This window comes from Gallinula chloropus (genome assembly GCF_964237585.1).
Source record: "Gallinula chloropus genome assembly, chromosome: 19".
NCBI classification, from domain to species: Eukaryota; Metazoa; Chordata; class Aves; order Gruiformes; family Rallidae; genus Gallinula; species Gallinula chloropus.
Window position 1 is genome coordinate 11,903,084 of NC_140104.1, and position 25,893 is coordinate 11,928,976.

Genomic DNA, 25,893 nt, shown 5'->3' on the forward strand with positions numbered 1-25,893 from the left:
GTCTGCTTGCTAACATTAAATAACTAACATTTCAGTTAATTTACTCAGTGCCTTACAGTCACACTCATCATTCAGTAGGAACATATGGTCATCATTGTGATAATTTTTTCTAAATAGTGTCTTCTTTCCCCACTTTCTTCCTTCTGCATTGCTGTTCTGTTTCCATTTTGCAGAAATGATTTGTTTTCACCTCCTTTTCCATGGCATCTGTTGAAGTTCTTGTCAGTCAAATAGTTAATGTTGACATTTTAAGTTGATGGTAGACTTGGACATAAGCAATAAAGCAAATGAGCAATTGCTGGCACAGAGAAGCCCCTATTGCTGAGCTGTGGTTATGGCTGATGTTTATGTTTGCATTTGGTGCTGTACCCTCCCAAGACTGTGATTAAAATTTATATTCTGGAGAATCTGACTGCAGTCATGTTGACTGGATAACTTGGTCACATTTAATTACTGCTCAAAAGTTGCATTTAGTTTTGGGTTTTGCTTTTTTTCAAACTGTCTGAAAATTTCAGGTAGTTGTTCACATGGAAAGAGGTTGAGGTTGAATGAGAAGGAAAAAAAAGTGTGGAGGAAGCTGAAAGCTACTTAGCCTTAAATGCCTGTCCCAGAGGAGGCTGCTGAAGTGCAATTTTCTGTGTTGTAAGTAGGATAGATTGCTTCTTCCTTAGGCTGGATGCCTACAGCTGGGATCAGTTTGTCCTGAGCTGGAGGGAGTGGTTGATGAAAGAGCTGCTGAAACTGCTATGTGACGTTTTCTGTGAAAGTCTTTAGGATTATATAAACTTGGATTAACTGCAAGGATGGAAGCTTCTCCTCAGTCATTTTTGAGGCAGCTGTGTTTTAAAACCGTATTCATAAACTCACCCACTTGAAAACTAGTTATTTTCTTTTGGTTTTGCCTTTGTTCTTATTGCCTTGTCCAAAATCTGCTCTGGGGTTGCACTGCTCTGATAGAAGGTTCTAATTTCTCGACAGAATTTATTTGTATGTGATTTATCTATTTCTTTTGCCAGTGTTGTCCTTTATCTCACCACCTGTCTTCTCCAGGGCTTCTCCCTTTCCTCTTTACCTTGCCACTGAGGTCAGATGACAGCAAAGCACTTTGCTGAAGGTGTTGAGGAATTGGCTTAGAAAGTTTTGAGCATTTAAAAAGATTAATTATGAAGAAGTACCTGCAGAATTCTTCCTTTCAAAGCTTAGAAATCAGGCCTTCCAGGCATGAGACTAACAGAACAGATATAAAGGGAAATTAGATGTTGTTTTGTGGTGTTGGAGCCATTCGAGTGGATCTGGAGTTGAGTGGTAGCAAGTTGCAGGACCTAATTTTTCTTCCTGAAAGCTGCTGGGTTTATGCAGTCCCTTGTACCCAGGCACTGGGTTTGTGGGATGGAAGCCAATTCTAACTTGCAGAAATAGACAAAGCTGCCTTTGGAAATTATTTGGAAATGATTGGTAAGCCTGAACAACTGCAGACTGAGGGAATTTGGACCGGTTGGAGCCCAAATTGATACTTCAGTGGTCTTGCTTTAATTGCTACTTAACAAAAGGTAAATTTTCTTCTGCCCAAGGTTGTGTTTATTTTTTTTTCCCCTGCACAAGGTTGTATTTATTTTTTTCCCCTGCACACCATCAGCAAAAATCACCTACATCATTGTGCAGGGTTTTGGGGCTGGACAACAGCGTTGCAGCAGCAGTCCCAGTCTGTAAAACAATCAATGGAGAGGGTGCCCTGGTATTGCTGTTAGTGTGTGAGCCCTTGTAGGAAATAGCACCAGTGGTGGTTGTGCCAGTGATGGCACCTCAGGACTTAACAACAGACTCATCCAAATGTATTTGTGCTTGAGAGATGATGGAGAAGAATTGTGCTTGCGGAGAGGAGTTTGCAGAGTAACGATTTAAGAGTGTGGTCAGGAAAGGCAGACAGATGTGAGGCAAATGGTTTAATACACTGTATCTCCTGTCTCTGGTTTCTGTAGTACATCTGGTCTTCTATGCCTCCTACACCGACTGTCTGTCATGTCTGGTTGCCTTTAGTGGCAACTTTCCTTGCAAGTAGCAACTGAGTCCCTTGATGCACATTTCCTCTCCCTGTTGTAGTAGGTGAGGTTGAGTGAGACAGGTCAGCAGACGTGTTTCCCAAAGATGGTTGTGTTGAACCACATCAGGTTTAAAATGTAACCTTTAAAAGAGGGTCAGGGTACAGAAGTTCCTCGATGCATGGGTTAGATGTTAGTGTCACAGTAAATTCAGTTGCCATGGGATGCAAAAAAATGCCCATTTCTCAGTAGTTCTGAATTTTCCCAGAATTTTCCTATTGGGTGTCTTGCTAAACTTTTAAATCAGTCAGCAATGTGAAGCTGTTTGCTCATGAGATGAATCATCATTAGTCAGAAAAGATTCCTTACCTCAAAACGACTTCCCGTTATGAAATGAGAGAGAGAGAAGTAGAGAAAACACATTTCAGCCTTGCCTCTGCTAAGGGATGCCTGGGAAAGGAAATCCAAGTTTTATTCTCTTTATGAAATGCACGTTGGATCGACTGATTCCTTTAAAGTGATTGGAAGTTTTCCCTAATGCTGCCTTGTCTTCCATCAATGCAATTAGCATAAAGCAATTGATAAATTGACATATTGACTAGTGTTTTCAACAGTAGTGGGGTTATTCTAATATCCTCTCCTGTTTACAGGTTGTCCATGGGCATTTGTGATTAATCATTGTTGTGGATTCAGTGAGCTGCCTACAAAGCTACAAATATCCCAACTTTTCCTTTGCTTTTGGTTGCAGGGAGCGGGGACTAACGGTATTCGGCTGACCATGGAGAGCGCTCTGACAGCCCGGGACCGTGTCGGGGTGCAGGACTTTGTCCTGCTTGAGAACTTCACCAGTGAAGCAGCATTTATTGAAAACCTGCGTAAGCGCTTCAAGGAGAATCTGATCTATGTGAGTAGCAGAGTGACAGACACCGAGCGCTCATCAGTGACCTGAATTGGGGTGTTTGCTGCCCGTACCGTAGCTTCGCTCTGCAGTTGGATTTGGAGACCATGGTTACTTGTGTCAGAACTAGTCTGGGACACTATCACACTGACAGATCATCAATTGACTCATCGCAGTGCTCCAGTTGAGGGCTGCTGGCATTTACAGATCGTGCCAGCACTGAAAAATCCAACTCACACCACATTCTTTCATTTCATGGATTCATTCTGAGCTGGGCTTTCAGCAACCCCAAGCTTGAACTTGGTCCTTAATGGTGCATCAGAAATAATCCCATATTCTTGCCTGTTAGAAGCACTGAAGCCGCTTGCAGGTGCAAGGATACCATGTCTAGCATAACATAACTCCCACAGTGCATTGTCTCTGTGCTAAGAGGGCACCTCTCCAGCACCCTTGGTTTTGGAAGTGCTCAGCAGAATCCCCAGCACGTGTCAGCAGCGTACGGCCTTCAGAGCAGTCTGGGCTCTTGGACAATCCGCTGCCAGACCTGTAACCTCTCTGCTTTGTATTCTCTCTTTCAGACATACATTGGCTCAGTTCTGGTGTCTGTTAATCCATACAAGGAACTGGAAATCTACAGTAAGCAGAACATGGAGCGATACCGTGGCGTCAGCTTCTATGAAGTTTCTCCTCACCTGTGAGTGGCCTGTGGGTAAACAGTGCAGTTCGTGCCCTTCCCACACAGGCGTGTGCAGTAACGACATGTGAAAACAAGCAGATAGAGCTGTTCCTTGTCCCACATACAGCCCTACAAGTCATAGGGATATAAGGGATCCTTTGGAGGGTGTGGTGTACAGCTCTTTCTATTCCTGTTCCTTTCTCCAAAGAGGATGAGCTGCCTTTGCAAGAGCGGTATTTGGAAAGGGAGTTGGTTCCTTCCTGGCTGGAGGAACAGAGCTGCTTACCCAGGCCTGGCAGGACAGGAGTTCATTGTTCCAGGGTTACTTGGGGTCTGCGTGTCCGGGCTGCGAGTTTCCCCTGCTGCTACATCGCTCATTCAGCACAGGGCTAACTAGGGGAAAGAGTGTGTCTGTATGTGTGGTGGTTTCTTTCCTACCTCTGCTGTTGCTGCCTGACCAATATTTATTTGGTATTTCCCTCGTTGCTAAGATACCCTCTGCCTGTTGGAACAAGGAATGTATTTATTTACATGGTCTGGCTGGGTGAACATTCCCAATTTCCCATTTAAAAAAAAAAATGAGGTTTAAAGTTATTTTTAAAAGCATTTGATTTTTTTTTTGTTAGACTGAAAGAGAAATATGAGTGAGAGCTGAGGACAATTGGCTCCAAAGTGTTGTTCTTTCAGGACCAAAGGCCAAATTCAGAGTACCTCTTGGGTTTTTTTTTTTGTGTGGTGGGGTTTTTTGGGTGTTAGGGGTTTTTTTGTTTGGGTTTGGTTTTTTTTAAGAGGTCTTGGAAGAATAAATGATATTATTTTTGAGTGAACTATTTGGATTGTTTCTTATTCCTGGCACATAGCCCAGGAGAGTAAGCAAAACAGAATGCGCTGCAAGCACAGAGAAAGAGAGAAACACCATTGTTTGGGAAAGACTGAACACTTGAAGTTGTATTTGTCATGATAAAAATGTTATTTTTATAGTGTTTCAGTTTCTTGGGTGGACTTATATGGAGGACTATTAAACCTGAACAACCCTGCCTTTAAGCCTCCTACGTTCTATCCTTGATCTTGATGTGTCAGTACATCCTGCCTGTGTGCAGGTGCCCCAAATAAGGATCTGACCCAAGAAAGCAAGTTACCCATGAGCCAGCAGCTTGCCTAGGCAGCCAGGAGGGCAAACCATATCCTGGGATGCATCAAGAACAGCATGGCCAGCCAGTCCAGAGAGGGGATTGTCCTGCTCTGCACTGCGCTGGGGCAGCCTCACCTTGAGTCCTGGGGGCAGTACAAAAAGGGACATAAAAATACTGGGCAACAAGGATGGGGAAGGGTTTGTAGGGGAAGTCTTACAAGGAGAGGCTAAAGTCCCTGGGTTTGTTCAGCCTAGAGAAGAGGAGGCTGAGGGGAGACCTCATGGTGGTCCGTGGCTTCCTGAGGAGAGGGAGCAAAGGGGCAGATGCTGATCTCCTCTCTTTGGGGACCAGGGGATGGAACCCGAGGGAACGGCGTGAAGCTGCAGCAGGGGAGGTTTAGGTTGGCTGTTAGGAAGAGGTTCTGTAGTGAGAGGGGGGTCAGGTGCTGGCAGAGGCTCCCCAGGGAAAGGGTCACAGCGCTGAGGTCGGCTGGAGGCAAGAAGCATCTGGATGATGCCCTCAGAGCCATGGTTTGAACTGGCTGGGCCTGTGTGGGACTCGATGGTCCTTATTGGGTCCCTTCCAGGTCAGGACATTCTGGGATTCTAGGAAAGTAACAGGTGGTGGTGTAAATCAGCACCAGGCACTTCCTGGTGAAGCAACCAGAGGCTGCAGAGGTGGCAGCTCTGCTGCAGGTGTCCAGCCTCACCCCCAGCCTTAGCTCTGCTCTCAGCTCTTCTTGCAAACTGTTGCTGCTGAATAGGTGACCTTCAGCGCTGCTCTCCAGGCAGAGACCTGGGCTAGGTGCAGCCACCTTAGCCAGTGAGCAGGGCACTCCTAAGGGCTGCTTTTCCTTAGGTGACAATTCTGTGACAATCATTGGGACTGTGGCTATGTTTTCACCTGTGAGCAGTGGATCTGGGGCTGAGCATGACGGCGATGCTCGTGTATAACACAGGGCGCTGAGCAGCTCTGCCTCAGTTCCTGTGCAAAGGGAATTAAAATCACAGAGTAGCTGATTATTTCTCAGGCTGTTCTCTTTCTTCTCTTAACTAGCCCCAGGAGAAATTGTGAAATATGTGGTTTGTAAGTAAACTTTTGAGAACTGCAGTACTGAATAGCAATGCTGCTCCAACTGGGAAAACAGCATTTTTGTTAACTGTTTTTATTGTCCTGTTAAAAAAAACATTCAGTTATTTGATTATTTGCATTGCAATATTTGATTATTTATGCATTTTTAAATATTTTGAGGAGCACCATGTAGCGTAGTACTCTGTGCTTCTCCTTTTACAGTATTTCAGGTGTCTTTTCTCCTCTTTCTCTTATTCTAAACTGATTCTACAGAGCCAAAATACTTCAATATTACTATTCCAGTGTCAAAACAGTTTAAGGCTAGGCCTGAGTGCTGGGTTCTCTGGGAAGTGCATCACATGTAGTCATTTGAAGGAGCAAACTTATCCGTATGGGCTTGAAACACAGCATACTTCCAGAGTGATCTGTCACATCCTGTCCTATTTATAGCCTGCTGGGGTTCAGAGATGGTGACTACAAATGAAACCGTAAACATCTCTTCAGTAAAATGATTCTGTATGTGTTACCATGACTGCCAGCTTTATGCTTGATCTTATAGTCCTATAAAACCAGCCAATAAAAGCACACAGTCTAGAGGTGGTTCTTAAATTTTAAATTAATTTTACATTTATTCAACTGTTTTCAAAATACTCCCGAGAGAGAACTGGGATGGGAAGAGAAGGACTTGATGAGTTTAGTGGGGTAAGTGTGCAGTTGTGTTGCTAGGTAGCTCATTAGTGTTGCCTTAGCACCAAGTATTAATAGACTTGAGAAGGGCACGGCTGTTATTTTGGTGTGATTATTTCTAATTAATTTCACAGCATGAGAGTTTGGAGGGAAAAAAGAAAGCTAAGCTACTAAAAGGTTGTCAAGTGTGTGAAGACAGATTGTCATGTGTAAGATGGCTGAAAATACTGCTATGGAGGTCATCTATGTGAGTGCATTTAGAAGGGCTAATGCTCCTCTCATCTTCTTCTCTTGCATCTATCTGGTCCTTCTTTTCCTCTCTTCTTCTGTAAGCACTTGCCAGCGTTGCCAGACTCACTGTCAGGTCTGTTATAAAAGTGTGTGTGGTCCTCAGGACAGGATCCTGTCTGGTCTGTTGCAGAAGAGAAAGGGAAAACAGCAAAGGAAGAAGCAGGGCTCTAGGGCCAGCAGCAATAAACCCTGGCTATGCAGGCAGGAGGAATGGGCTGGTATTTTGGGTGGCATTTGGCCTGGGTTGGATGGTAATTTATGTAGCCTGCAGGATGTTTATCAGTCTGTGCTGGCTTACCCAATTCCTTCTGCAATCCAGGAGAAGCTGTGGGAGGTTGGGCCGTTCAGGAGCCACCCAGATAGTAACATACAGTTGTGACCTGAGCATGTCATCACTTAAAAGATAAGCTGGAATAAAGACTGGTCCCACAAGATGAAGAAACTTTACATTCAGGAAACATCTTGTTTTCCACCAATGTTGAGAGCTTCTGCGTGCTTAGCAAAGTCAATTTGTCTGCACGATATAGTCATTTTCTACAACAACTCTTCTTGTCAGAGTCAGAAGAATAGTTTTTAAAGGAATTTGACAGATATGTGCTATCACCCTGCAGAAACTTGGCCCAGTGGTGAAGATGTGTATAAATATGTCAGAAAGCGTTTGAAGGCATCTCCTGTCTCATCACCAGTGTGCAGAAGCAGCACGCTCTGTCCCATCCTGTGGATTCATCCTTCTTTATGAGGTGTCTCTGCTGGGCATTCTTACTGTGGGATCACCTTAGCCCAGGAGTCTCTCTGCCCTTTCACTTGTGGAAACAATCTAATGCCTGGTTATCCATGTCCCGTAGCTACGCTATCGCAGACAACTCGTACCGCTCCCTGCGCACGGAGAGGAAGGACCAGTGTATCCTCATCTCTGGGGAGAGCGGGGCTGGCAAAACAGAGGCCACCAAGAAGATCCTGCAGTACTACGCCGTGACCTGTCCAGCCAGCCAGCAGGTCGAAACCGTGAAGGATCGCCTGTTACAATCCAATCCCGTCCTGGAGGTAACTCTAGAGCCTGCAGCACGGAAACTTACCATTGAGTCATACCAGCAGTACTCAGATTTTCCAGCTGAGGGGGTGGGGGCAGCTGGGACCCCCCTGGGTAGGACTGAGCTGTCGGTACAGGGCGGATAGCATGTCCTGGGAATGCTGGTTCCTGGCATGTGGGCAGATCGTTTGCGCTGCACATAGGGGAATCCCAGTCTGCGTCCAAGCCAAGGCTGAACTCCCTCAGCCCTTTCCAGCCCACCAGTAGCAATTCTGGAGTGGGCAGGCTGTAGGGCGAGAGTCGTTTGGCGTGGGAAGCGTCCTCGGTGCGCCGCACTAGTTTGGGAAGGAAGAAGCGGCCGCAGCCGCTGTGGGCAGCCTGTCCCTCGGAGAAACGCGTTCTGCGGGTGCATTTTCTACTGCTGTGGTGTCCTCTAGTGTCCGGTCCTGAGCTGTCTTGGTAGTTCCCTTTGCCATTCCCGCTCTGTACCCAAATGTGTGCTGCATGCCCGGGAAAGGTGTGCTCCCCAGGAGAGGGGAAAGCCTGGCAGGCCGGCGCCTGTTTGGATAGTGCCTGCTGCGAGCGGAGCTGCGGGAGGCTGTGAGCAAATAGCTGTGATGAAAGAGGAAGCTTTGAAAAGACCGTCAGACAGGACATATGTTGTCAGCAGTGAACTGGCATTAAAATAGGCTTGCTGGGGGGATGGAATTGTTTTCAGAGGCACGCTCCATCTGCAATGCTTGCACTGGGTATAAAGATCAGCGTTAGAGTTTGTGTAGCAATCTGTTTCCCTCTGGGTTTCCCTTGCAAAAAGGACAAACTGAGGATTTAGTGGCTGTAAATAAGCAACCAGCAGCTTCCCCAAAGTGCTGATAAATAATCTGATTTTCTACTTCTTTATTTTTTCCTAATCATCCTCATGGCAGGCCTTTGGAAACGCAAAAACCCTTCGGAACGACAACTCCAGCCGGTTTGGGAAATACATGGATGTGCAATTTGATTACAGGGTAATTTCAAAGCTATTTTATACTTCAGAGCTGGTCCCAGGCACGGCTGGTCTCTATTGCTTGTGTGTCCTTGTGCGTGGAGCGATTCTTTTGCATTCCTTTGGTGATGGCATAAGCAGCATCTCTGGTTCCAGAGGATTTTATAGCATGTGCTTTCCTTTCTTTCTCCCTTCATTTCTCTATCTGTGCAAGGACACAGAGAGGTGAAATCCCATTGTTTCTGGGGAGCATGTGCACCTTGCAAATGGATACTCCCAGGGTAAATCCACATAAACCAGCTGCAATCTGAAGTTAATCTCTGTCCTGTGTAACTTTGCATAGTGTTTGTTTTGACTCTGACCCAAGCTGCCCCACACTATGAAGATGAAATAGTGCAAGAACTGGATAGCTCAGCATACTGCAGTCATTTAAATGTCTCGATACTCAATCCCTCCAGTTTGCTTTGTTGCATTTTATTGTTATTTTTGTGTTGAATTCCTCCAACGATCCCATTCCATGTGTTGCAGCCATGATCTCTACACAATGGCATATCTTCACTTGATAGCTCCTTCTGCATACGCCTCAAAATTCAAATTGCCACTGTATTTTAGCTGTGGTTTTCTTTTTGTATCCTATTTGTCTTTGAATAGACCACCCAGAGGCAGAAATATTTTCCTCTGTGTTGATGACTCCTTCAATGTATCTGGTTTGATTTAGGGGGCTCCTGTTGGGGGCCACATCTTGAACTACCTCCTGGAGAAATCCCGAGTTGTGCACCAGAATCATGGAGAGAGGAACTTCCACATTTTCTACCAGCTGCTAGAAGGAGGGGAAGAGGACCTACTGCGAAGACTGGGCCTTGAGAAGAGCCCACAACAGTATCAGTATTTAGTAAAGGTGTGTGCTAACTAGCAATTATTATAAAATGATTGTATTTGAGGACTGATACATTCTCAGTTGACTGTAGTTCCCTCATTTAACAAAAACCACACTGAGATGACTGCAGTGAAAAGAAACACATGGCAGAAGCACGTTGAGTGTGAGTAATATATCTTTGATGGTTATTTACTTGCTGATGTCAAACTCTGTCTTTCTAGGGTCACTGTGCAAGGGTCAGTTCCATAAATGACAAGAATGATTGGAAGATTGTGCGAAGAGCCCTGTCCATTATAAGCTTTAATGACAATGAGGTGGAGGTAAGATACTGAACAGTGCAGCTGATTTTGCTGCTCTTAAGGAGTTTTCCTGCTTTGATTTACTTCTGACCAAAGGCAGCCTTCACAACGAGTATATTCTCTGCAAAAATCCCCCCCCAAAAACCCAAAATTGTCTTGTAACATGTTCATTAACACAACAATCTCACTGCCTTTTCTCACTGTGAATTTATTTCATCATCCTGGTTTCTACCTGTTGCTTCCATCCTAGGATTTGCTGAGCATTGTGGCTAGTGTTCTGCATCTGGGGAATGTCCAGTTTGCTGCTGATGAGCAAGGAGACGCTGTGGTCACTACAGAGAATCAGATTAAATACCTGGCTAGGGTGAGTATCACCAGCTGGAGATGACTGAATTAAACATGAATTGCAGAGATTTCCTTATTTTGAACTTCCTACCTTCGTATCCTGCTAGAATATAATGTAGAACTTTTTCTAAATTTACTCTGATTTGACCCAAATAACATGTAAATTAATATCAAAACCTTCTAATTGTGACTTATCCTCTGTTTACCACTCAATCCACCACTGGCTTGATGTTTTTGCCTTCAGGGAGTGGCACAGACCTACTCTGGAGAGGAGTTTTAAAGAAAGAAGAACCCTTGTTGCTTTGCTTAGTCAGTTCTTTGTGCCAGAACAATCTGGCCAATTTATGTGTTAGGTCACATCACTGCTGGAAAAGAGGTGATGTGCAGGAGGAAAGGGAAGGATCGACTTGCAGCATGAATGGGAGGATAAAGGGTTGCTCCACTGGCCTGTGCTTTTGAGGATTAGCCTTAAAATATCCCTGGTAAAGTGACCACACTGCTTCATAAATTAATGTCATATTCTACCTCTTGGCAGCTTCTGGCAGTTGAAGGCTCTGTTCTTCGAGATGCCTTGATCCACAAGAAGATCATAGCAAAAGGGGAAGAGGTGAGAATGTGACGTGGGGATCTGGGAGGGACCCAAAGTAAGCGGTTCGCTTCTCACTTGTCAAAGGGGGCTGCCAGTGCAGGAGTCCCACAGCACAGTGGTGGCTGGGAGACACAGACGTGAGCTGAGCCCAGCAGAATGCTGTTGAGTGGCTGTTTATTAACAATGAACCAGGGAAACTTAATCCCTCAGTGGAATGGCTGTTGAATGGCTTTTTTTTATTCTCCTCCTGCATGCAGCTCATCAGTCCTCTGAACCTGGAGCAGGCAGCCTACGCGCGGGATGCGCTTGCTAAGGCAATATACGGACGCACTTTCTCCTGGCTGGTGAACAAGGTTAACAAGTCTCTTGCTTACAAGGTAAATGAACCTCTTGTCTGCAGATATCCAGCCAAGAGTGAAAGGAAGTTTCAAATCTTGTAGCTGCAAAGCAGAGAAATGGCAAGGTCCCTGCTGTATGGTGATTAGTTTTCCATTAAGAAGAGGGCAAAGAGTAAATGCTGTAATAAAATTGGTAAGATCTTGTGATGGGTTGTAGCTGTGAGTACATCTCAGCATTTCTTTTTTGCCCTACTGCAGGAAGGAGAGTTTCCAGGGTGGAGAAGTACAACGGTTCTAGGATTGCTTGATATCTATGGATTTGAGGTCTTTCAGCACAACAGGTTTGAGTCAATGATTTCTCTTGAGTTTTCAGTAAACTCTATATGACTCATCCATCGTAGTGTTTTCTGTCTGCTGTGAAATAAGACTTTATTCATCTGTGGGTCTCTTAGAGAGAAAGAGGTGGCATTTAAACTTCAGGAAGTCAGTCAACTGGTAATTGCAGGGCTTGGAACACTGGGGGCATCCAGCTAATCATGAGCATTTACAGCTCTTAATCTTCCAGCTATTTTAAAGACTCGGTCGCCTTTTTGGGACATTTATGCAATAGTCTGAGCTGTACCTTTGCCCAGCTCTGTGGCAGAGGGGTGGCCGTTGTGGGTGCATGGGATTGTGAGTCTGGACTCTGGCAATGAGCTGAGGCCCTCACATTTGCAGTATTATTGGGCCCTTCTTAAGAGTTTTTGTGGCCCTCTGTGTTCCACCCTTAGTGTCTATTTTTCTCTCCTAGAGGGAAGATTCACTAAAATTGCTAATTTTTTTCAGTAAATAAATGTTTCAATAAATAAAAATCTTTAGTAAATAAACATTTCACTAAATCTCTTCCACTTCTCCTGATTCACACATTTATGCTGCTGCCCTCTGATTGCAGAATCTGTAACTTATGCTGCAGTGTCAGTGATTATTTTTCTGATTTTCTCTTTGCAGCTTTGAACAATTTTGTATTAATTACTGTAACGAAAAACTGCAGCAGCTCTTCATAGAGCTCACCCTGAAGTCAGAACAAGAGGAGTACGAGTCAGAAGGCATAGCGGTAAGAGCCCGGATCTTCACTTCCCCTGGGTCCTTTGTAGCACCTCTGGCAGGCCAGGGAACAGAGAAAAGGAGCCACTTGTCATGGTCTGCAAAGGAAATGAGTTAAAGAACTCTCTTTTCCCCTTTGGTAATTGTGATGCAGCTAGGAGTGAGTAATGTCATTCCCATCTTTGATTCCCTTTAAAAAACATGCTTAGAAAACTAATTTAGTGAGTGAAAAAGCTTTGTTTCAAATTTGACAGGAAGATTATTTAAATAAGGTGCTGCCTAAATGTTCTGAGATTGTTGTGGTTTTTTTCCAGTCTGGAATTGTTTTCACCCAAGTGTGGTTTCTTGCCTTTGTAGTGGGAACCAGTTCAGTATTTCGATAACAAAATAATCTGTGATTTGGTGGAATCGAAATTCAAAGGCATCATTTCTATTCTGGTGAGTTAACAACACCTTTTCAAATTAAAAAATCGGGGTGGTGCAGCGGGAAACAAGGGGAAGAACGCAGGAAGAAAAGGGTCTAAGCTTCTGTTAGGGTTATTTGGGAGGTGGGAAGATCTGAGATACACTAAGAAGTGACACCACTCAAAGTCATAGAATCATTAAGATTGGAAAAGACCTCCAAGACCATCTAGTCCAACCATACCCCTACCACCTATGTTACTCACTGAACTACGTCCCTAAGTACCTCATCCAACCTCTTCTTGAACACCCCGAGGGACAGTGACCCCACCACCTCCCTGGGCAGCCCCTTCCAACACCCAAGCACTCTTTCTGAGAACAAATTTCTCCTCCTTTCTAACCTGAACCTCCCCTGGCACAACTTGCAGCCATTCCCTCTTGTCCTCTGGCTATGTATCTGTGAGAAGAGGCTGAGCCCCAGCTCACCACAATGTCCCTTCAGATAGCTGGAGAGAGCAATAAGGTCTCCCCTGAGCCTCCTCTTCTCCAGGCTGAACAGTCCCAGTTCCCTCAGCTGGTTCTCATAAGACTTGTGCTCCAGACTCTTCACAAGTCATACTGTGTCACCTCCATTTACTCTCAGGAAAGAATCTCCCAATCCAGGCAGTCTGGAAGGAGGGAAATGTTTTCCTTTTCAGCTCAGCAGTACTTCTTTTGTTGAGCTACAAGATACAAAACCTACTGGTAAAGGCCAGAGGGTCAAGCTGGGGCAGTGTTTCCATGAGGCAGAATTAGAGCTGGCCTGTGCACTGACAGGCACAGTAGGAAATCAATACTAGAGTGCCTGTGCTTGTAGGATGAAGAGTGTCTGAGACCTGGGGATGCCACAGATACAACGTTCTTGGAGAAACTGGAGGAAAACGTGAAGAACCACCCTCATTTTCTCACGTGAGTGTTCACATAGCTGGGGGCGGTTAGACTGGTAGGATCCAAGTGTGTGATAAAGCCCAGGCAACTTGTTGTGCTTATGGCAGTAGCATCCTTGGTGTACTGTTCCCTGCATAAAAGGTGGTCGTGTTTTCTTCTGCAAAGAGATCAGATGATGAGGTAGGATGACACAGAGTAAGTTGTCAACACTAACTGCCTTGCTTTTCTCAAGACCGTGCTTCGGAACACAGGAGGAGCAGCAAAACTCTTGTCTTCACTGATCTCTTCCTGGCATCCTACTGCCTGTATGTCCAAGGGATTTGCAGGCTTGCAGCTTCTTGGCTCTGCTGCAATCTTGCCCAGTACTTCAGGTGTGAGACTGGTTTGGGCAGATCATTCCCCAGGATCAATGACTCCAGCCTTAGGAGTAACTAGACCACGGAGCAGAATTTTACCAGAAGTTCAGTGTTCAGAGCTGTAGATGCATTGGAATGGTGTCAGTGGTGTTAGAGCTTTTGAGTCTGAGAGGTTTCTATTGCACTAACTCACCTTTGTGCCCAGCCTTTGGTCACCTATCCATATCTCCACCCCAGCAGGTCAGTGGGTGTGAATTCCATGTTTCACCTTTCAGGTTGTTTCCTTCAGTTCCGGAGCTCCGAATGTCTCGTTATTCTTCGCGCTCTGCATACGCTCCGATCAGGATCCATACGGCATCTCAGGAGTGTGCCAGCTGCTGCCAGCATCTTTGCTGCCCTCTTGCCTGCTGCCTCTACTCTAATTTCACAGAACCACCCTGCAGCCTTGCCAGGAAGCTGAAAGTTCATCCATTTGAAATCATCATAAATATGTTTTATGACATTTTTGCTATGTGCTGGTTGATGACTCTTAATTTACTTCTGCTCTTGAAAATCAGCAAGTCAGATTTCTTCCCCCCCAGCCCTACTCTGGGATCAAATGCCATAGAGCTTTCTGAAGGGAATCCCCACAATGAAATGAAGGTCTTTGATGATGTTTCCTTGCTTTCTCACCAGGCACAAACTTGCTGACCAAAAGACTCGCAAGTCACTGGGGCGGGAGGAGTTTCGGCTCTTGCACTATGCTGGAGAGGTCACCTACAGTGTCGCAGGTAAGTGTGTGCATCATCTCTGCTCTCTCTCTTCTCCTCCTGTCTTCTGCCCTTTGAATTAAAACAGCTTTGCTACCTAGTAAAGAGAAATCTGAGCATAGGCTACTTCCATACGTCATTTAATCAACCAGATTGATTTTCCCATCTTGAATTCCTGCCTTGTTGTGGAGTTCCTGTGAACAGCTGTGGCAGCCTGAGCGGTTTCTTTTTCTTCCAGGTTTTCTAGATAAAAACAATGACCTTCTCTTTCGGAACCTAAAGGAGGTGAGTGTGGATAGAGGATGACTCCAGTACTCAGCAGAACAAGGAGTGGGGTTTAAAATGGGGTGGCACCTGAGGGAAAAGATTCTTCTAGACTCCACCTGGTGAACGTGTGTCCATAGGGCAGCACTATGAAAAGATAAATTGATGTGCCCATAGTTCCTTTTACTATTAAAAAGCAAAACAAAACCAGTCCCCTCCCTGCCCAAACAAACAGGCTTTTGTCCATGTTTCTTCGATAGTTTTTTGGAGAATGCTTTGTACTTCATCTCTGAAAATGTCTCTCTCTGCAGACCATGTGCAACTCTGAGAATCCAATCATAAATCAGTGTTTTGACAGGACGGAGCTGACAGACAAAAAGAGGCCTGAAACGGTAAGAAGGCAGGAGCTGGGTGGGAGGGTGGCTGTGTCCTGTCTGTGAAAGCCATGTCCTGTTGAACACGGTGATCTCTCTTGCATTCAGAGTTGGGAGACCGAGGTTTCCTCTGCAGCCACGTGCCCTGGCTGTAAGTCATCACTTCACACACAGTTTTTCTTTCTTTTCTCCTAGGCAGCAACTCAGTTTAAAAACAGCCTGTCCAAACTCATGGAAATTCTGATGTCCAAAGAACCCTCCTACATTCGGTGCATTAAACCTAATGATGCCAAACAGGCTGGTATGACCCCAGTGACTCTTCCTCTTTTCTACAACAGCTATATATAGTGACCACCAGTTCCCAGCGAGACACAGAGAGGAGCTCAGATGATGAAATCCTGCAAGATTTTTTCATTCTGGGCCTGTGCCAGAGCTGCTTATAGGGAGGTGGCTGCAGTGCCAGCAGCCAGGAATCACAATGGGAGCACTGGGCTTGGGTGGAGTAGGGTCATGTCGACAGTGAGGAATTGCTAACCTGTGTAACGTCTTTTTAATGACCTTTAATCTCCTTTATTTCTTCCTCCTGTCTGTGTAGAACATCCTAAAGAGGAACTTCTTTCTTAACTACATATAAACTTACATTAAGGGTGGGAGGGGCACGAGGGCAGGAGACACAGAGCGAGTGGTATGGGTCTTGCAGGGTGAGGTTGGGTTAGAGGTTCAAAGTAACTGCTGTACAGTATGACCAAGAACTGAAAGTTCCCTGCTCCTGCTGAAGGCACAGCTGAACATTCATGATGTTTCTCTGTCTTCATGCTCTCTAAAGATCGATTTGACGAAGTCCTAATCCGACATCAAGTGAAATACCTCGGGCTGATGGAGAACCTCAGAGTGCGCAGAGCTGGGTTTGCCTATCGAAGAAAATATGAAGTTTTCCTGCAGAGGTAGGATTCCCTTGGACTTCCCTTCCCTGCTCCTACCACCCCCTGGTCTGAGTCCTGCAAATGTTGAGGCTGAACAGCAGAGAGACCACCCTGACTCCCAAAAGACTTGTTTTATTGAGGGAATGAGAAGCGTGCCCTCTGTCACTTCCCACTGCCCTGTACAGGCTGGACTTCCCTCTGTGATATCTCCTCTGTCACTTTACAGGTACAAATCACTTTGTCCAGAAACGTGGCCTACGTGGGACGGCCGGCCCCACGATGGGGTGGCTGTGCTGGTGAAGCATCTTGGCTACAAGCAGGAAGAATACAAAATGGGACGGTTAGTTCTGGTTTTTAATTGGATATGACGAATCCTTGGACATCCCTGTCATTGCTTTTAGATAAGGCTTCTCGATCTAATGAATGAGGAAAGGCTTAGAGATCCCAAAGGGGGTGCTAAGGGCAGGAAGCAAACTTCTGGGGCATCTAAATGTAATTCTCCATTTCTATTTCTAGAACAAAGATTTTCATCCGCTTTCCCAAGACTTTGTTTGCAACGGAAGATGCTCTGGAAGTGAGGAAGCAGAGTCTGGGTGAGTCACGTGCACTGCGGTAGCTTCATGGACAGGCAGCTGTCTACTTTCTGATTAATATTTTTCTGTCCAGGGAGGGATTTTAGTTTAAAAAGCTGAGCCTTTTCCTGCCCTGGTCTGCTTGGTCACAGTTTCAAATCGCTGTTTTTCTTGTAATTCCAGCCACAAAAATGCAGGCTACCTGGAGGGGCTTCTACCGCCGCAAGAAATTCCTGCACATGAAACACTCAGGTAAGGACAGAGAGAGGATATCTCTGAGCTGTGTGACTGCAGGCAGCTGGCAGTGGCTGTTGCTGCCAGGGGCTACTTGATTTCAGTGCACAAGAAGGAAGAACCCCAAAGCCTCCCTGGAAGTGGAATGGAAGATGGGGTGTGGTACCCAGCCACCTTCAGGCTGTGAGACTGAGCGAGGGAGTCTGACTTCCCTCAGGTTCACAGAGCAGTTCCCGTCTCCTGGTGCTTTCCATTGACATTCTATCACATTGTTAAGAACTTAAGATTATATTTTGCCACACACAGAATCATAGAATCACTTGGGTTGGAAGAGGCCTTTAAGATAGACTCCAACCACGGCCTAACCCTGACCAGCCCACCTATAGTCCATATCCTCAAGCACAACATCCACACGCTTTCTAAATACCTGAAGGATAGTGACTCCACCACCTCCTTGGGCAGCCTGTGCCAGTACCTGACAGCCCTTCAAGTACAGAAATTCTTCCTGGTATCTGACCTAAATCTCCCATGGTGCAGTTTGAAGCCATTTTCTCTCATCCTATCACTTGTCACCCGAGAGAAGAGAGATGGACCCCCATGTCTGTACACCCTCCTTGCAAGGAGTTGTAGAGAGCCACAAGGTCTCCACTCAGCCTCCTTTTCTCAAGACTAAAAGCCCCAGCTCCCTCAGCTGCTCCTCACAGGACCTGTGCTCCAGGCACATCTGGATGCGCTCCTGCATCTCAGCATCCCTCCTGTAGTGAGGGGCCCAAAACTGGACACAGCTCTCGAGGTGCAGCCTCACCAGAGCTGAGTACAAAGGAACTATCACTGCCCTGCTCCTGCTGGTCACACCATTCCTGACACAGGCCAGGATGCTGTTGGCTTTCTTGGCCACCCAGGCACACTGCTGGCTGAAGCACACGGCTGGGCACAGCTGGCCTGCTGAAGACTGTTTACTCACAGGGCAGGGTCTCTCCCAAGCCCTCTTTATTGCCAGTTTTGTGTGGTGTCAGTATTGGTGCGAAAGGAACTCACTTTAGCCTGAAATCTTTGTGTTCTTTTTAGCCATAGCCATCCAGTCCTGGTGGCGGGGAACCCTGGGGCGCCGAAAAGCTGCCAAGAAGAAGTGGGCAGTAGAGACGATCAGAAGGTGGGTACGGGTAACCCAGGTCCTCACAGCCGCTCTGTCTGAGCAGCACGACAGTCTCGGTGATTATTTCTGCTTAAAACTGAGTGACACTTGCTACATAAAGCCCAGAAAATGGTTGGCTGGGAAGAGACCTTTTAACATCTCTTAATTTTGATCAGTTTTCTAATACAATTCCCATCTCCCTCAGGTTCATTAAAGGTTTCATTTACCGGAACCACCCTCGCTGCCCGGAGAACGAGTATTTCCTGGATTACATCCGCTTCTCCTTCCTGATGAACCTCAAGCGTAACTTACCAAAGACTGTATTGGACAAGTCGTGGCCAACTCCTCCTCCATCACTGTGTGAGGTAGGCACAACTGCACCAGGCTCAGGTGAATGACATGCAGGATGGAGGACGCTGTTGAAGACCACGGGCTGCCAAAGGCCTGAGGGACCCTCCTGTGCTGTCCAAGAAGAACGAACCAGGTTCTCGCTCACGTTCCACGGTGCATTAGCATCCCTGCTAGTAGAACAAATCCCAACTTCATCACATGGTGTCATTAGCAAATTAGTAGAGCTGCAGCACTGAAAGTTCCTGTGAGTGTGGGGCTGCTGTAGCTGTTTTCCCATCCCTTTCTGAAATTATCTTCCTTTTATTTCCTCTCTCTGCACAAATTAAGTTCCCTCTGGACAGTCAAACTGGCTGGAACACCAGTGTGGTTCCCTGGGAAGGACATAACAAACTTCTGCTCTTGCCATTACTACTCTGCATCTGTCAGAACTGGGTTTTATCTGATCAAACCAAAATACTGCTGAAAGTCCCAGTTATCTAAAGGTCCTGGTTTGTTTGGATCGCAGATCCTGGTGTTTGTTCTCCATTCTAAAGCAGCTGGAGAACATTGCAGGGCAAAGGTCTCATGAAAAGGTGGCATGTAACGGCCCTGCTGTTGAATTTAAAAGCAAGGCTGAGCGATGAACCAATGCTTTAGTCTAGCAGTGGATTGTCTGCAGTTGCTCCTTGCCTGTCATCACTGGATGGCTCCAGCATTTACTGTGTGATTTCTTCTTCAGGCCTCCCAGCTCCTGCGGCAGCTCTGTATGCAGAACATGGTCTGGACCTACTGCAAGCGCATCAGCCCCGAGTGGAAGCAGCAGGTAGGAGCCAGCTTCACCTTTGTTCAGAGACTCCCACGGGTGGGACAGGGCGGGTCTCAGCAGTATTTATTGTAAGAATTAAGGGAGGGGGAAAGCTGGAGACGGATAACAAGGATTTTACTAGGGAGGGAGGCAGAGCAGCAGTGGAGAGGTAGAAGAGCTCTTGCATCACTGTGTTCTTCAGGGGTTGGGCAGCAGTTCCCCAGGAACAGTGCAGTGATTATTTTTTATCAGGTTAGAGACAAAAGCCTGAAAGCCGGAAGGAGCCTCAAATGGCAGGGAAAGTGTAACTGTGGGGAGCTGAGAGGAGGAGTTGTCATTGTGCTTTGTGTATTGTGCAGCCTATCGTACAGCTCATTAAGCATGTGTAGTGAAACGCTGTAGATTAGTTAGAGGCTGAGCCTGTGATTAAGGACACAGGATTAGTATCAGCCATGACTGAGGTGGGACCTCCCTTCCCTTTCCCTAGCAATCCAGACTCACTCATACCCATTATCTGATAACTGCCTTTTTACCTGTAAACATCACTGGGTCATCACACCCGTAAGGCGTAAGCGCCCCAAACAGAGCCAGGCCCATTTCCCCTTCCACTCCTTTTTATTCTGGAGAAACAAGTAGGAGCCAGGGCCACAGGTTCTATTTACAGTGGGGGCGACTGTACCCTGGAATACCAGCACAGCAGAAGGGACCAAAGGTTTGCGGTGACTCATCACCACACCAGGAACTCCTGGAGCAGGAGGGAGCTCGTGGAGTTGTACAGAGAACAGCAAGTGGGTGGGAGAGCTGTAAGGAATGTGTTACTCAGCAGGGCAAGGACAAGGACATCACCCAAAACCAAACCAGAACAGCACTTCTAAGGCAAATCTGTCTTTTGATTAAGGAGAATTTTTTATGTTAAACAAGGATCTATCTTTTGTCCTTGCAGTTGGAACAGAAAGTAATTGCTAGTGAGATTTTTAAGGGCAAAAAAGACAATTACCCTCAGAGTGTTCCTAGACTCTTCATCAACACTCGACTTGGTGAGTAGGTGTTAAAGTGTTTAACGGGGAGGGGGGATTAATCTACTCTCTTCTTGCTAGAAGCTTCTCTCTGACCCCCACCTCTTTTGGTTTTAATATAGGTAACGAAGAGATAAATGCTAAAGTCCTTCAGGCTTTAGAAAATGAAGCCATTAAGGTGAGAGATATGTTCTAATACTGTATTGAGCTTCTAGAGTTGTTCAGCAGAATAGCATAAGATTAGATTTCTGAAGAAAACACAGCAAGAGTGTTAGATGCTGTGAAGTTGTAATTGAACTTGCCCAAAACTCTGTATTACATCAGATACTTGGGCTGTAGCTGGCATGGCTGGCGAGGAAAGGAGAAACCTGCAGACTGTAACTAAACCTGGTTCAGACAGCTGTAGTCATTGAGTTATTGTTCAGAACTCCTCTAGTCAACAAGGAAAGCCCGTGGCAGAATGGAGAATAGCACTCAAAGGAAGGGTCTCCATTCTCAGTGACCAGGGGGTGGGAAAGAGCCCCCTGCAAGCTCCCCAGGCTGGGGCAGGGGGGAAAGGCAGCTGAGAACGAAATGGCACTTCAGCACTGCTAACACTTCTTTCAGTATGCAGTTCCTGTGATCAAGTACGACCGGAAGGGCTACAAAGCACGAGCACGGCAGCTGCTGCTCACCCAGAACGCAGTTTTCATAGTTGAAGAATCCAAAATCAAACAACGGATCGACCACGCCAACCTGACAGGTACCAGGGGGACGTCAGCGCCGTTGGGCTCGCGCGCCTCCAGTCAGACGGGCTGAACAGTGAAGTAACTGGTTTGTCTTTGTCCTGTAACAGAATTCTCTGGTACCAATGAGCATTTTAAATCTGTAATAACTGGAAACTCGTTTTTTTTTTCTAAACTAAACACCATTACATGTCACAGAAACGCCTTACTTCATCTACCCCAGGCCCCCAAGTCATTTCCCAATTGCACATCCCAACCCCAGGGGAGTTGCACCATTATTGCACAGCAGCTGCCTGAGATGTTGCTACAGCTCTGAACACTGCCCCCCCCGGAGCTGAGACAGAAGTGGGGCTCTGAGGGGAGTGTGGGCAGACAGGGAAGTCTGCCCTGTTTTGTGCAGTGGATTTGTTGCTCGGTTTTGTCTGAAACCTCTCAATTCACACTCTCCTCTCCAGTCCTGCTCCAGTCCCTTTTTATTTACAGCCATTTTTGGTGCTAATTGCTTCAGTTGTCCACTGATGCAACTGTCTCCTGCTTCTGTAACTGTCACCCTCTGAAGTGGTTTCCAAGGGCAACACTAATTTGGGATTCTGGGACTCCCGTAAGACACTATTAACACCAGTGATGTGTATTTCACATTGGGCTCGCTCCTTCCAGCTGGCCCATCCCCTTTGTACCTCCAGAGTCCAAACCCGAAGCAGCCGCTCCCGGGAGGCAGCACAGTGCTGCCCAGCTAACGCCCTCACAGGCCAAAGGGGCTCTTCCTCCAGCCTGTGAGGGCTGGCACAGCTCACACACAGACATTCTTCCCTTCCTGTGTCTGATGGACGGAGGCATCTGAAAGTTCCTTTCCCATCTTGAAGAGCAGAGTCATCAGCTGATTGTCTGGACCTTGCAGCCTCTGCAGCCTCTCCACCCACATCTCAGTGTGGCCTCTCAGCTGTCAGGTTTCGTGGCAGGGGGGCAGCAGTTGCCACGTTCCTGGGAGAGGGTCTCAAGCACATGTGAGGGTCTCTCTGGAGCTGCAGTGGGTGTCAAATGGCCATTCTCTGTTGCAGGCATCTCCGTCAGCAGCCTGAGTGACAACCTGTTTGTGCTGCACGTGCACTGCGAGGACAACAAGCAGAAGGTAGCAGGACTCATCAGCATTTCCCCAACCACCCCTAGAAAAAGATTTAAGGCACAAAGAAAAGATCCAGCTGGGGGTGGGTGGAGAACATGGGGGATATTCAGATGAGCAGCCCCCACCTGTAATTGACTTTGTGCCAGCTCTAAGCAGCATTTCACTTACACGTATTTGGGCTCACAGATGGGGTCCCCCAGTGATGGTGCCATTCCTTGCCCCATTGCTGCTGCTGTAGGTACAGCATGGCCCAGAGATCTCCAAGCCTGGCCTGCTTGGAGAAGTGCAGTTCCACGCTAACCTGTGGAGAGGGTTCTGTCCCTGTTTGTTACAATCATTTCGGGAAAGCTGTGATCATAAACTGTTCTCTCTCTCCTCCCTCCCAGGGAGATGTTGTACTTCAGAGTGACCACGTCATCGAGACGCTGACAAAAACAGCCATGCAGGCAGGAAAAGTCAATAACGTCAACATCAACCAGGGCAGGTGAGTGAAGCCCAGCCCTCAGGAGCTGTTCTGGTCTTGGCTCTGAAGAGAGCTCTGCTTCAGCATTGAAGTGCTACAGAAACAAAGCACACCCAACCAAGGCTCCATTTCTTGGGGCAGGCAGAGCTGCTGTAGCTAAGCCTCACCAAGAGCTGCCACTTACCTGGGAAAAGGGTATAATGAAGCCAGCAGAGAAGACACATACAGATACTCACCAAGTCTGTTCTTGTTCTTTTTGCAGCATAAAATTTACAGTTGGGCAAGGCAAGGAAGGAATAATTGACTTTATCTCGGGCTCAGAACTGCTTATAGCCAAAGCCAAGAACGGCCATTTAACAGTGGTGAGTACAGCAGTGGGAGGGCACTGACCTGTGCTGCACCCAAACCCCGAGTCTGGCATTAACCTACCTGCAGCAGGTTAGGTCCTGCACAGGACGGTGCCGTGACCCGCCCCAGTCTGCCAGCCTTCTCCCCAGCTGGAGCTGGGCCTTGTGCTTCTGCAGCCAGTGCCAGGCTCACTCAGGCTCTGCCTGCCCTCTGCCCTGTCAGTCACTTTCCCTCCCCAGGATTCAGGCTTTTACTGCTACACTCTGTTGCAAATCATGTTTTAGAGTATTTCAAGACACAGGAAACAAAAACCAACCCAACAAAAACAACCTCCCACCCATAGCCCTCCTTCACTCACAGCATTCCACACTTCCATGATGCTCTGCATGGACACAGAGCATCCCCTGGAAGCCACTGCCAAAGGATTTCCTTGCTCTATGGAATGCCTATAGACAGGAAGAGATTAAATTTGCATAACCCTGCTGCTTTATTTGCTGTCAGTAACAGCAGGCTGTGTACCTTCCGGCCCAATGAGGAAATCTATCCTGTAATTCTCCCCCAGCCTTTTCACACTATCTCTAAGAACCCTTGTTCCAGTGTTGCCCCTCCCTGCTCACCAGCCTCCTGGTGCTGCTGGCCTGGGAAGTCTTTAATTAACCACAGGAACTGGGCACAAGAGCGCTGTGGGCTCCTGTGACTTAACTGTAGCCGCCATCTGCTTCTTGTCCTGCCAGACTGTCAGTCCTTCCGAGCAAGCACCACACACTGTGGCCTGAAGCTCAATTCCAACACCAGCCTCTGGCACAGGTTAAAGGCCTTTAGCACCTTAAGCTGTTGCATCTTCTGTTGTCAGCAGTTTCAGCTTGTGCTTCTCCTGCAGGTCGCTCCGCGTTTGAATTCTCGATGATGATTTGTGCCACCACGGGACCTTCTCCTCCCTCAGCCTGACTACAGCCTGTGGAATTGGCTGGATGTCATTCCCAGCAAACTCCCCTCTCCTCCCTTGCTTTTGCTCCTTTATCGTTACCAAAGACCTGCACTTTCAGAAAAACAACCCCACCAAACGCATCTTGCTTTGTCTTAACATGAAAAGCTCCCAAAGAAAGCCCTTCTCTTCCTTACCTTAGTGGCAAAGGCGTGGGTCCAACACCCCCCTCTCTGCAGCCGTGGCTCGTGAAACATGCGGCTGGGCTTTGAGGGAGAGGAAGCTCTTCCATCAGGGCTTAAACTCTGTCCGAGTCATCGACCAAAATCTGTGCTCCTCCTCATCAGAAAGCACAATACAGCAAACCAGTAACTGCTGCTTGGTCAGCCCAATCTGTGAGATGCCAAACTTTATACTCAGAATGTCTGATGAAGAATTTTTGCTCTCAGATATCTTTTTTGATGCTTTGTTTTAAGATATATTAAAGCCATATTGTGTAAATGAGTAAAACCCTGTAAATACTTTATAGCCGAGTATGAGAGATGCACTACAAGAAATGGAGTCGATGTGGAAACTTGTATGTTTTAATTTGGATTTTTTTTGTTGGTTTTAGTGTATGATAAGGAATTAACCTGAGAAACCCATCATCTAATTTCTTTGCTGATCTGGATCCAGAGATTCTTGGTTTGTTTTAAGTCACCTGTTCCATTTCTTGCTCTGTAGTGGTATTTTTATAGTAACTTTCTCATATCCACTCGTCCAAACAAGGTGTAATAATACAAACTGCAGAGGTCACCTCTTTTCTACACCGCGCTCTAGGCTGGAAGTAAAGCCTGTACCCGCTGGCCACAGGACATGCTCACTGAGATTCCTCCTCTCCCACCCTGTACCTGTCTGGGAGGCCCCACTGCTCCTCACCCCCCCAGATCATCAGGCTCAGAGCAGCACTGGCTTTTCCTCATTTCTAGCTGTAACTGGAAGTCTGAGTTCCCACAACAGAGCTCACAGTTGGTATGAATGCCTTGGAGGGGAGGAGATGGCTGCTTGTGCCTTGCCGGCGCTGCCCACCAGCAGGCCCACAGCACCTTGGTCTGGAAGCATCTTCCCCAGCAAGCTGGGTCACTTGGTTGACCCAAGGCTAGAAGGGATACACACGTGTGTTGAACACCAACCGGCCTCAGACTGTGTCACAGAGGTTCATACAAAGCACCTTCATTCAACACCCCAAATGGCTTCAGGGTGACAGCTGCATGTCAACACCTGCTGACAGCAAGCAATAGCTCCAGCTTCCCTTTCCCAGTTCCAGACCTTGGAGGGTGCATTTTGCACTCCACTCACATAGAACCCTTCACCTGATGCAGTGGCACCAACTGGTTGGTAAACCCCAAACAGGACACAGCCAAACCTGCCACCACTCACATACTGTCAGTCAGCTCAGTCTCCTCCCTCCTGCAGCTCCCAGACACCGCCCCAGGCCTGGAATGCTCCTTGCACTGTAGCACATACACACCAGCCCCTGTGTATGCTAGAGTGTGCACACTATACATCGCTGTATACGCTGTTGTATAACCTCTTCAAGACTACGCTCAATAAATTTTTACACAAAAGCTCACACTGCATCTTTGTTGTAGAAACCTTTTCATCACTCTGAGGGAGGGTATTACTTCCTTTTCCCCTTGTTTGGGACACAGCCCTGCTGAAGCTCCTCGGTTCTCAGGCCCAGGCTGTCTACCCAGAGGGGAGCCCTGCTCTAAGGAACGATTTGCTCCTGGATCAGCTAAGCAGAGCGGGTGTTAAGGTAACACCCCTTCCCCCACAGAAGTCAATGCACCAACCGGGTCACTGAGATGGGGAGGTACAGAAGTGGTGAGGAAGAGCACC

At 47.0% G+C, this 25,893-nt stretch overlaps 1 protein-coding gene across 1 annotated transcript; it reads left to right on the top strand.

Moving 5' to 3' along the window:
- Positions 1 to 2,793: 2,793 nt before the first annotated feature.
- Positions 2,794 to 25,619, top strand: MYO1C (myosin IC). The gene is made up of 31 exons (XM_084273222.1): positions 2,794 to 2,943; positions 3,516 to 3,631; positions 7,641 to 7,839; positions 8,752 to 8,832; positions 9,529 to 9,708; positions 9,909 to 10,007; positions 10,237 to 10,350; positions 10,867 to 10,938; positions 11,178 to 11,297; positions 11,517 to 11,599; positions 12,246 to 12,351; positions 12,699 to 12,779; positions 13,600 to 13,691; positions 14,702 to 14,796; positions 15,014 to 15,060; positions 15,351 to 15,431; positions 15,609 to 15,714; positions 16,240 to 16,357; positions 16,563 to 16,676; positions 16,853 to 16,929; positions 17,092 to 17,160; positions 18,211 to 18,295; positions 18,483 to 18,642; positions 19,347 to 19,430; positions 20,356 to 20,449; positions 20,551 to 20,606; positions 21,035 to 21,170; positions 22,212 to 22,282; positions 22,663 to 22,760; positions 23,002 to 23,101; positions 23,968 to 25,619. Exons 1-31 carry the CDS (start codon positions 2,818 to 2,820, stop codon positions 23,992 to 23,994), a joined length of 3,087 nt encoding a protein of 1,028 aa, XP_084129348.1. The 5' UTR covers positions 2,794 to 2,817; the 3' UTR covers positions 23,995 to 25,619.
- Positions 25,620 to 25,893: the final 274 nt, after the last annotated feature.